General features: G+C 38.8%; 1 protein-coding gene across 1 annotated transcript in view; it reads left to right on the top strand.

Annotated features, from left to right (window-relative positions):
* Positions 1 to 8,238: 8,238 nt before the first annotated feature.
* The window catches only part of CACNB2 (calcium voltage-gated channel auxiliary subunit beta 2), a 175,289-nt gene continuing 171,288 nt past the window's right edge, over positions 8,239 to 12,239 (top strand). The window contains exon 1 of the mRNA XM_025210095.1: positions 8,239 to 8,547. Coding sequence (XP_025065880.1) covers positions 8,515 to 8,547 — 33 coding nt within the window. The 5' untranslated portion in view covers positions 8,239 to 8,514. The remainder of the gene's footprint in view (positions 8,548 to 12,239) is intronic.

Here is a 12,239-nt window from a genome sequence, read left to right as displayed (position 1 = left end):
CATAAAAACTGCTTGGGAATCAGCATAGCACACTTATGAATTGGTTCCCTTTTTATACAGCAGATCTCTGCATGGTGCTGTTGGACAATTCCTTGAAGTTCAATACCTTGTCAGAATGGAAAACTAGAAAAAAAAAATTGTTCAACCTACCCAAACCAAAATGTTTTGGAACATCTGTAAGAAAAGCAAAGAAAACTAAGGCCTAGATTTATTTAAAAAACGGAGTAGGAGAAGGTCTGTCTTCTCCTCCTCTTATCTAATGCCAAAGATACGGTGGACCCCGGTTCAGTTACTTTCCTTACATATAGGTGCAGACACTTACTATGCAGTAATTTGCTGTATTGCACAGTAAAGTCTTGTCTCAGGGGATCATGCTGTCTCGGGGGATCTGATGTCATTTAGCAGGAGAGGGGACTCAGCTGAGGGGCAGCAGGAGTCAGTGCTGAGGGGGACTAAGCACAATGGGCACTACTATATATCTTATTCGTATAGGCTGCACCAACCTGCAATAAATCCTTCCTCACAGAGACCTGAAATGGCAAATAGCCCACCGAGCACTCCCAGTATGCGTGCTGAGGCAGCAGAAAGCCTGCAGCAGGAAGCCCTCATCCTCCCCCTGTCCCCTCCCCGCCACGGGTTCTGCTCCAGCCATGCCGCACACTGGGGGAGGGAGCATTGATCTTGTCTGAATCGTTTTGGGGGTTGTAAACATTTTTCAATGGTTAAATGGGGTCATACTGAGGAAAAGGTTGAGAAACACTGCTATAGGGTATCCTAATTCTATTAATTCTACTTGCTATGAATCTTTCCCCTCCACATAGCAGATAGGGAAGTAGTGAATGGGCTGGAAGGTTGCAAAGGCCACTTTGCCAAAAGGAAACTCCCAGGTTCTTCAGGTCCCCATGTAAAGTGAGGGTCAGTTCTCTAAGTACACTAAAAGCTGTGTTAATCAGCATTCTGCACCCCCCCAGCCCTGCTCCACATGCAGCCACTGCCACCCCTGCCCCGCACCTTCACCTTCCTCTGCAGGGGTTTTAAAAAAAGTTGGAAACCCCTGCCTCAGATAACTGGAATTTTTAGATACCCAGCACCCCCTTTACCCCACTCATGCCGGTAAACACAGCTTTTACTGTATCTTCTGCCCTTGATAAATGAAAAGAAGTCAGATTGAAAATAACAACACACTAATGTACTATGCTTAAGAAGAATTAGAAAGGACATATGTTTACAGGAAACAAATGCTGTTGCTAGCTGTGCAAGTGAAAGTTATGAACTGTTGACATTCTTCACTAATTTGAATCTGGTTTAGTTAATAGAGCTTCAATCACTTTCCATTCGGGTTCTTGAAGAAAAAAAAAATAGCAAGTTACTCTTAGATGCAAGTTGACAGCTTCATGTTTATCAAGGAATGTCTCTTTAGTCTATTAACCTTGACAACCATGTCAGCATTTTTTTCTGTTTGTTTTCCAAAAGGCACTATGTTGAAATGTAATGATATACAAAGTTATTTATAGTGTGCAAGATTCATAGCTATGTTACGTAGACAATTGGCCAGGAATTAAATACCAGTTCTGCTAATCCATCTATACTACAAGAACATTCAGAAAGCCAACCTACTTAGTATTTGCAAATAAAATAGAGGCCTATACATGCACTGTTACCTCATTTTGAACCTACCGTATTTTCTTAAATTCAAGACAAAACTTTTTTCCCAAGTCAGCCCAGGGGGAAAAACTCCTTGTCATATATACACATAGAAGGAAATCTCATTAAGTATATTGTTTGTCATTGAACTACTGCCAAAAGCAGCATGTGCTCAGTAATGGAAACTGTTAGGGTGACAATATTTGGATCTTAGGGAGCAGTGGATTTACAACTGAATGAAGGCTTTAATCTGTGGCCCAGCAAAAGCTGCTGACCACCAGGCAAAATGATATATTAAAAGTAACATTGCGAGATGCTTAGGCAAGTAGTTTTTTAACCATATAGTAGTGTTGTAAGATATATAGCTTTTATATATAAGGTTTTGCTTATGAATGCATATGATAAGCCATCCATTTGCATATGCTAAGTAACCATCTTAACTGTGTCAACCATTTTCAAGTAAGTCTGTGTGAGTCTGCGTGCTGTGAATGAGGTGAAGCCTTAGGAATGTGGAAGATGGTACAACATGGGACTGAAAAACAGACTGGAATGTGAAAGACAACATGTAACTGGTAACAGAATCCGAAATAAACATATTCAAAAAGGTGAATGGTGATTGGTGAAGAAGCCTCCAGAAGTTTTCAGGTTTTGGCCAAAGTCCGCCCATTGATTGAAGAGGTAAAGTCAAGGCCTTAGACATGGGCTCATAGCAAAAAGACATGTAAATGATGAAATGCATAGGCAATGCCATGTTAATGAAACAAACAGTAAACAGGTGGAGCTTGAGATGGGAGGAGAAATGGGTGGAACAGGAGGAGGAGCGAGGGTGGACTAAATGGTAATGAGCATGAACCAAAGTGCATACAACGTGAAAAAAAATATTGTTCAATGCAGGCCCTGGTTTGTTGGGTTTTTTGAGACCTGGCTCGAAGCAGTCTCCATTCTGAATAAAGCTTTTGCAAGCAATGTGTGCTGGTGTTTGCTCCCTGCTTACTCTAGTTAATGAGTAACAGGATTCATGAGCAATTCAATTGTCATCTCCCTAGTTGTTGGATGCCGCATGGAGTTGGGGTCTAACAGAAACCAACTATGAAGCTGATTAAATGTAGCCAACACTGAGCATGACTATAAAACCCATACTGGGCAAATATGCTGATGGAAAACAACAAGAATGGGTTAGAGCAGCTTATATGAATAAGATCTATAGTAGTGTCCATTGCACTCAGCACCAGCTTTTTTGAAGTCATGGTGAGTCACTACATTGAATACATTTTTACTTCCTCTTTACTTCCACAGCTGAGCTGTGCCTTTCTTTCCCATTTCTAATGATTCCTGTTTCTTTATCAGCCTTAAATATCTGGCAGATACTCTCAACAAAGGATCCTTGTGCTAATTAGCCCCCTCAAGACTAGAACCAGTTGTTCTTGTCACAAGTCTTGGAATCCTCCAAAAATGTATATACAGATGAGGTGCAGGGCAACCTGGTCTGGCTCCACTTCATGGATGGTAGGGCCACACTAATTGTATATGACAGGCTGAGAGAGGGGTCGACCAAGGGATTTTTTGTTTTGTTTTTTTGAAAAATATATTGCACACATACTGAATAGTGTTGAGCTATGGGGTCACCATGGCTTGAAATGCTGTTGACTCTTCTGGGGCCCAGCCCAATGAAATGTATGGTAAATCATGAGCTTTTGTCTTTGGACTAATATCAAGCATAGTTTATACTATATTTAAGTGCTACTTAAATGTTTATGGAGTATCTGTGATAAAACTTGCAGCAGTTTCAGAAAAAGTAAAATGCATCAATTCTATTTGATCTAAGTCTGTGGGTACTCATAGTACAAAGTCAGTGTTTCCAAATGTGTCCCTCACTTATATGTGCTTATGGAGAGCAGGTTCTGACAGTAAGGCGTGGGTGGGGAGAAGGGTTCCAGGGGAATAAGTTTGGGGGGCAAGGGGTCCACCTGACCCCCCAAGATTTATTTTCCCTCCTATAGCAGTGGGAGAGTGAACAAATTTCAAGCAAATCTCTAATAATTAGATTCTATACCTGGAAATCATTGGGGATAATATTACTTAAATATTATCTTATATTCAAGTAAATATGGTAATGTTATTTTACTAGTATGTGACCATTCTTTTTTTTTTTATGAAGAGAAAATATACCGAAGCATAAGGAGAGGAAGCAAAGTGTGTGTGCATGCATATTTGTATGTGTGCCTTTGTGTGCTTGATGTGAATATGGACTTCTGCACCCTAAACAGACTAGTGACACTAACCTTCAAGTTCCAAGGCTGGATATGCCAAATGAGGTATTGTTCCATCCCCCAGGCATAGTGGGTAATTCTATGAGCGAATAAGAACAGGTGAAGAAGTAATAGTTTTATATTCAACCCAAAAAAATTACAGGTGTTTAATTTTACATTTCCTTGCAAAACCATGATTTCTGATTTTTAGTCATCCTTCTGAGCCAGTGAGCAGCCATTTCCATAAAAACTGAACATTAATAGCCATGTTGGTCCAAGGACATAGGCAGGCAAGGTTCTTTGGGTAGATGTGATATCTTTTATTAAACCAACTGAGTAGTTGGAAAAAAGTTCTTTGCAAGCTTTCAGGCACAAGCACCTTTCTCCAGGCATAGTGAGACTCTGCTGTTCTTAGATCTCCAAGGAATGAAAAAAGCTAAAAGTGTGGCAGGATGTCAGTGAGAATGTAAATAGGTAGAAATTAGCAAAACAAAGGGTAAGGAAGGGAGGGGAGGAAATGAGGGAGAAATAATGCCAAAGGTAAGTAAAGGAGTCTCTTTTGTACTTGAGTTCTTCAAGGTGAAAGTGTAAAATTCTTTCTTCAGTTCTTCAAGGTGAAAAAGTAAATACCTGGAAATTAGGAAGACAAAGGATAGAAAAGGAGGGGAGGGGACTAATTGTGGGGGGGCGGGGAGGAAGAAAAGTGTAAATCATAAGGTCAGGCCAGGTACCTGGTGAATTGGATGTCAGGTAGGTTGTAATGTGTCCTAAATCCGATGTCTATATTGAGTCCATGATTTTTTGTATCCAGTAGATTTATGAAGTGAAGTTCCTAGGCTCACTTCTGATAGGTGTTTTGCAAGTTCCCTTTGAGGATTAGAACTGAGGGATCGGAGAGAGAATGATTGTCTTATGAGAAGTGTACCCCATAAGTAATTGGATACTTTTGTCTTTGATGGATTTTCTGTGTGCATTCATTCTGGTGCACAATTGTTGTTTGGTTTCTCCTACATATTTTCCATCAGGGCATTTGGTCCACTGGATCAGATGTATAACATTTCTGGAGATGCGGGTGTAAGATTCAGGAATGGTAATGGTTCTGTTGTGGGGTGTGGTTATTGTGGGAGTGGTGGAGATGGGTTGGCAGGTTTTGCATTTCTTGTCCTGGGATGGTCTGGATTCATTAGGAATTGTTTTGGTCATAGGGAGTTTGCTTTTGGTGATGAGGTTAGCGAGGTTTGGTGAAAAGTCTAAAAAACTAGAAATGCAAGGAAATATGCTTGAAATATTGCACTAATTTCTTCTGGCACTACTTTAATAGTATTTTTCAGGAATACATTCAGGTGTTTCAATATGAGGTCTTCCTGTTGTAACAGTGTGCTAGCATCATGAAAGCTATGCAGTATGCATTTTATGTTTTACATCATAACTCCTCAACCCTGCCAGCCAGTGCATGATTTTGCAACCCACCTAGATGCAAACACATCTTCATTGAGGTCTCTGAAAACATGGCAAGAAAAGACAAGGAGTTAAGTTGCTGTTGTTTCATGTCAAAATAAAACTGGACAGAGCACAGTTTAGATACCAAATGTTTGAAAAGAGTGTCAGTGAATTGCTTTACCAGTCTTTTTTTTCAGTCTTCTGCCTGTAGATTTAGTACTATCAAATGTATTTGAAAACAAATATTTCATTATTTTTTGGTGATATTAGCTGTGAAGCCTTTGCCAAAATAAAGATGATGATTGCACCTTTTGGTATTTTATATTGGTGGCCAGCTTTATAGATTGTTAGGGGCTGGAAAATCATTGGTCCACTAGGCAGGAAAAGACAACTGGGGTATAGATTCATAGATTGTTAGGGGCTGGAAGGGACCTTGTAGAAGGTCCCTTTATTTATTACTTTTTCCTGTGGCTAGTAATAGAGGGAATTTGAAGCTTGATCCTGTGTGGTTTGAAGTACGTATCCTATAGTTCATCCCATAGTTGTTTTATTAAACATGGATCCACTGAATAAAAATTCCAAACATTACAACTTCTATGAAAGTTTTATTAAAAAATGTAAAATTTTAAATGTATCACTAACGAGTTTTGTTGTCACTCTCTAAACTATGTCATTATAATTTTTCTTCATTTCATCATTATGATGTATTGAAGCATGTTTTATTCTAATGTAGGGATTCCACACTGGGAATTTTTCAGTATGATTTGCAGCTGATTTCATGTGATGCAGTCAGTTTGTTTGGCAGGTTAAACAGCTGTCGTAAGCAAACTAGAATTGGGAGTACATCAGGAGAGGTAAAATGAGTGATTCCTGATCTATAATTTGTCTTTTTCCTTTCTATAAATCCTTGAGCAATTTTTAACTCCTAGATTAATAAATGGTTTTCAAAAGAATTAGAAGTATAAGACAACTTGAGCTTTTCATTTATCTTATGTTTTAAAAGAATTGTATTTTTAGCTAACCTCAGATGCCTTCAGAATGCTGTTCAAAATTTTCAGAAAACATAAAATCATATTATGTTCTTTTTGATCCTTCTGGTCAAGGAAAAGGGGCCCAGGCAGGAACGGGTGCATCCTGCAGATCAATGCCTGGCTGTGCAGGTGGTGTTGGGACCAGGGCTTTGGCTTCTTTGACCATGGGATGATGTTCCAAGAAGGACTGCTAGGAAGAGATGAGATCTACCTGGTGAAGAAAGGGAAGGGCATCTTCTCAGACAGGCTCGCTAGCCTAGTGAGGAGGGTTTAAACTAGGGTTGCTGGGGGATGGAGACCAAAGCCCTGAGAGAAGTGGGGAAGTTGGTGACTTGGAGGAAGAACAAACAGGAGAGGGCAACAAGGGAGGTGGTCTCAGTCCTCCTGAGAAATCAGGGCAAATCAACTAGTTACCTTACGTGCCTGTACACAAATGCACAGAGCCTATTTTTTTTTATTCTATGTATTTCCCGTATCAAATTTTGGAAATGCACTATAGTTTCTCAAGGGAATATGTGTGCTCTTTTTTGTAGTTATGGTGCAGATAAATGATGTAAAACTAAACTAAAACTTGCTAAACTGAGTGGGACAGGTTCGTGGGGCTATTTGTGTAGAATGAATAGGGTTTTCACTCTCTTACATACACTCAGATATGTGTCATGGTTATCACTTGCTTACTTTTGTGCAACAGCCTATACAATGGAACCTGCTTTGGTAGATGTTCGATGATTTGCTTCAAGGAAGCACTGCCTCCAAGAATTATGAATGCATAGAGCCAGCTCTTAAGAACAGTAGTTACCATTGGAAAACATTTCTGGATATCTTGTCTTCTATTTCTGAAAGATTTTTAAAAATAAGTTTTTTTTTAAATCCTTGTTTTAACTTTAACTATGGTATGACTTCAATGGGTGAGGCTGTGAAGTCCTTCCTTTTTTCTCCTCTTAGGTAGGGAAACTTCTCTTTAAAATAATTAGCATGTATTGAGTAAGAAGTGAAGGCATGGCCACAGACTTTGTCCCTATCAACAGTATCATCCCTATTTGCACACATCGACACAAGACACTGACTGTGTAGTTGCTGAATAATGCTGTACAATAGCACGTCACGGCACTAACAGTGCTACTACACTACTGTGTAGTATCATTAGGCTACTGTGGAGTACTGCCACTTAAAATGTTTGCCGGCACTACTGCGCAGTAACTCTGGTTATTGTACATTAAATACTTGATTACACAAGTACTAAATAAATGTGCAGTGACTGTGACCACTGGGACAGTAAGTATGGTTTTTCTGTTTTCAAAATGCCTTCACATGATAAAGAGAAGCTTCATTGTTTCTTTTTACTAGCAGACCAGTCTGGTATCAACCTGTATATTGAAGAATGTGCTATTAGTACAAGTAAGTAAGTCATTTGTAGAAACTCCTGGTGTATGTATGAACAGTCCTGGGGTGAAATTGTCTTTTATATATGCAGTGCAGTACTGTGGAAACTAGGCAAGGCTGAATTTACAATAACTTGGTTCATTCACAGGTTAAAAAGTGTTTCCTTTTTGGTCCTTTGAAGTTAAATTAGTTCTGCTCAGTCATGTTTGAGTTCTTCATCTAAGGACAGTACTTGTTCCAACTGTCTTTGTGATAAATGCAAACAAATTGAGTCTAAGAGTGTAAGAAGTTGGAACTCAAACTTCACCGATATTACTGAACTCTCTCAGCACAACAGATAGGCCAGTAGAGTTCTAGCTGCTTTCCATTATACTGCCTGATCTTGTAGCCAATCAGTATAAGGCCAGCAACATGTGATTAAGAACATAACGGTGAATGAATACCCCAGCCCAGCCTCTGCTCCCCTCTGCTCTTTTGCTTATAGTAATGGATTAACACCACACGTCTTTGCTGCTGCTGCTTTCCTTTGTGGAATTTCTTACTGGTGCAGCTTGCCAGATCATCGTTTCCTTAACTGCTTACAGTCAGAGGTCTTGTTTTTATGTTTGAGAGCAATATTAAAGAAGCATTTTGAGCGTGGGAAACGAGCACTGGAACTGTATTCCAGCTGTAGAAGCTATATTGCTAAGACGCAGAAGTTTAAGATGCAGCTGAAGCTCTTACTTTAGGACATTTTGGATACACTGTAAGATCGTTAAGGTGCAGCTATGTACCTTTATGGCAGTGAGGATTATGAAGTGGTAAGAAGCAAGATAACTGTTATTTCTTGGGTTTGAGCTGCTTTCAAAGCTATTATGCAGCTTTGAATGTGTGATCAATTCGGTTTCCTTTGTTGAGTAATTACTGTTCTGTTTTGTTTTTTAATAGTTCTTCCATGGTACTAAATTACGAAATTTAGTTTTGCCAAGTATATTGTAGTATGAATTGGTGGAAAAAAAATCATTGTATTTCATCCGTTATTTACTGGTAATATAATTATGGTTGTCTTCATAATACAAATTTGGATCTTTTGAATGCTGTGGGTCACATTTAGATACTTCAATAGAACTTTTTTCCACAAACAAACATAGCAGGATTTAGTTAGTGCTGTAACTTTATGCAATACTTTAAAGTATATGTACCCGCACCGAGCTCTCAGTGTGGTGGTATACATATGGAAACTTTGAAAACAGTTTATTTTTCTAGAAAAGTTCATAATATTCCAGCTTAATGTCTAGTTTAGATTTTAAAGAAGTTTATTTTAAAACTAGAATCTGATTTTGAACACACTGTAACTAGATTTTTCTGTAAAATATAATTTAAAAAACAATGCTGATATAAGAGGAAATGGGAAGAAAAGTGGAAAGAATCACTGTTTATCTTATGATGCTGGCAGCTGACATGCACATTTGCAAATTTTGTAGACTGGGTTTCCAGTGCTCCACTGCATTCTACACATATGGACCTCTGCACTGAAAATAGTTCATAGTGATATCACAATCCAACAGCTTTTTGGAAATGTTAATAAACCTAAGTCCTTTTAATGATCAATACAAGAAGCTATTCTGTAAAGCATCAAAATAGTGTTCTAATTTTTAGAAGTGGCATGTCTTTTATATGCAATTTTCCATACATATGTTCATATTTTGGTTGTTGAAGTTATTTTTCTGAACCTGAAAGTGCCCTGTATAGTAATTGGAGCACTACAATACATTTCAGGGGATATTTAAAAAATGCATTAGTGTTTTGTTTTGTTTTTTTAATTTTTAGTAGTTACTTTTCATGACTGATTAAAAATATTTTAAATTAATTTAATGAAGAGTTACAGGACAGTAGATGGGGGAAAGTGTTTATAGCCAGGGGTTTGCATTTTAAATTATTTTATGTGTAATTAAATTACTGAGACTTCTATGAACTCTGCAGCATACAAATCAAATGCAGATGTAACTATACTTTTTCAGTGCATCATGTTGTTATTCCACATTCATTAAATTGTTAGTCTCCCAAAGATCTTTGAAATTTTGCACCAGTTAATTTTAGGACCTTTGTTATCAATTTGCTAATATCTTGGCGATTCTGTTAGTAAGCCTGTAGTATTTTAAAGGGACTGGTTTTCCACTCCCTTGCATTTTGTGTAGTTTTTTTTATACTGGTACAAAATGTTGGTTTGGTTGGTCTTACACTCTCTCTGGGCTCTCATTGCATCTTATACATTCACATATAAATGAAACAGAGAATGAGACCCATGCAATGGGGTGCCATGCAATATTAGCACTATTGGGTGTGCAGATATTCATAAGGTAAACCCAGAGATTTCAAATAGGAATCCACAGTGTCAAAGCCATCTGACCTGTTATGTCCTTGTTGAGTTTTTTGTAACAGAAAAACTACTCTATTTTCTATAGTGAAAAAAAAAAGTGGAAAAAACCCCACAATAAAATGTAATAAAGAATAGTTTTTGTAACAGGGTGGGGTGCCTAGGGGTGGCCGTCTTACCCCCAGGTCCTTAACCGTGTCAGTCTTGCCCAAAAAGCACCCTTGTTCTCGCCCGCCACATCTTGTTGGTACGATGAATATAGGGATGCTGCCCTTGGGCTTTAGGTTTAGACACAGTCTGGCTAGATCCTAATAACCCTGTTGTCTCTAGACCCTTTGACGTCCTGCATCACTGTGGATAGTTCCTGAGTCTCTCAGCCTTATGTGTGGCTCCAACCACCCCTTTACCATGCCCCAAGCCCTGCAGATGATACTGGCGTTGTCTTGCCTAGGCCTCATTATAATTCGGCCCCTTGTCCTCGCCGGCCTCTCTGCAGCCCTGTCTCAGTGCCGGTGCCAGGGTCCCCACACTATACTGGGCCCCCAATGTGGCCTTTTCCTTCCCCAAATAGTCTCACCCAAACCACTGGTGTTATGAGACAGCACACAAATAATAGCCAACCACCACGAGTCCCTGGGCTGTAATGTAATGCAAAACTCGTGTCATGCTCTGCCCCTTTAAAAAAGTAAAACTCCCTCTCTGAGGCTCAGTGCCTAGTAGGCAAGGACACCTTATGGGCTCCTGGTGTCCCCTGTATTCTAAGGGTAGTGTATCTGCTAGCTACCACATCCCTGGGCCCTTCCTTCCCAGAGTCTCCTTCCCCTTCGGCTGCTGGTAGGGAACCAACTGCCTGGTCCCAGCCCTAGAGTTTATATGGGCCTAGGGCCCTGCCTCCCTCAGCCAGCTGACCAGGTGCAGGTGTGGCCAATTCCCTCGTTAACCAGTTGTCATGGCAACCTGCACCTGGATTTTCAGCTGGCTCTTTGTGCTCTCTCCCTGGGCAATCTCTGCTCTAAGAGGAGCAGGCACCTTAGTGCCCTGCGACAGTTTTCTAAATTCGGTTCTGCTAAATTCAAAAAAGTTATGAAACAGTGTTTTGAGCCTAAAAAGGTTAAGAACCACTGCTTTAGGCTACTGGGCAAAAGGGGATCACAGCTTCCTTATCTAGCAGATTTGTGTGCATTTTACTATAAATAACCCAAAATGAAATATCTTGTTTCACGGCAAAAAAAATGTTGCATTATACCCAAAACATTTTTCCTTCTTTTCCCTTTTCCTTTCATTTTCCATAAAAAATGAAAAAGTTCATTCTAATTTGAATAATTTGTTTTTGGTTTAACAGACAAATAAGATGTGATAAAATTATTTATTCATAGTATTCTATGTAGTGATATAGAAACAGAACTTCTTGGTTCTAAAATCTCAACATGGTATTCTGCTTAAAAATCAAATTGTAGGATATGACTTATGAAAAATTTAGGCAAGTATGGTGTATTTTTTTATATTAGTTTATTATTTCTTCTTTTCTTTTTCTTTTTTCACTGATCTGTAGTTTATAAAGCCATATGTTCTGAATTGAGGAAGAAGACGTTCATGTTGTTATCCCACACAAACAATTACCAATGAGTCACTGCATAACTGCGAATGCAGCCAAAAGAACGATAGCACACAATCTGAGGGTTCCCTTTTAAATTCAAATTCACTATTAATTTCTAATAATTTTAAAGTTAATTTGAAGCATTCTAGTACTGCATATTAAATTTGATTTTAGCTTACAAGACCTAAAAATAAAAATACATGTTGTCAAGAGGCCTGTATTTTCATAAGCTGTATCTTTATAATTAGGGACAGTGTAGTTGTCTAAAACCAATATACATGTCCAGATTTTGCTGTGATTAGTTTGTGGTGGTGTTAAATTTTCCTCAACATAAAAGAATGATCATAACCAGATTTGCAATGGTGTTAAACTGTTGAATTTCAGCAAATGCTTTCACAGTAAAATGAACCCTATAAATGTTGTATATATCTTCTACTTTGTGTATGACTTTAAGATAACTTTACCTTAATTCACCATAGCTAAATATGTTCAGCTTATATCCACAGAACTGAACTTCTAGGATGAAATCCTGATCCTGC

This window comes from Alligator sinensis, unplaced genomic scaffold, assembly GCF_000455745.1.
Source record: "Alligator sinensis unplaced genomic scaffold, ASM45574v1 scaffold234_1, whole genome shotgun sequence".
NCBI classification, from domain to species: domain Eukaryota; kingdom Metazoa; phylum Chordata; order Crocodylia; family Alligatoridae; genus Alligator; species Alligator sinensis.
This window is presented reverse-complemented; position numbering and strand designations above follow the sequence as displayed.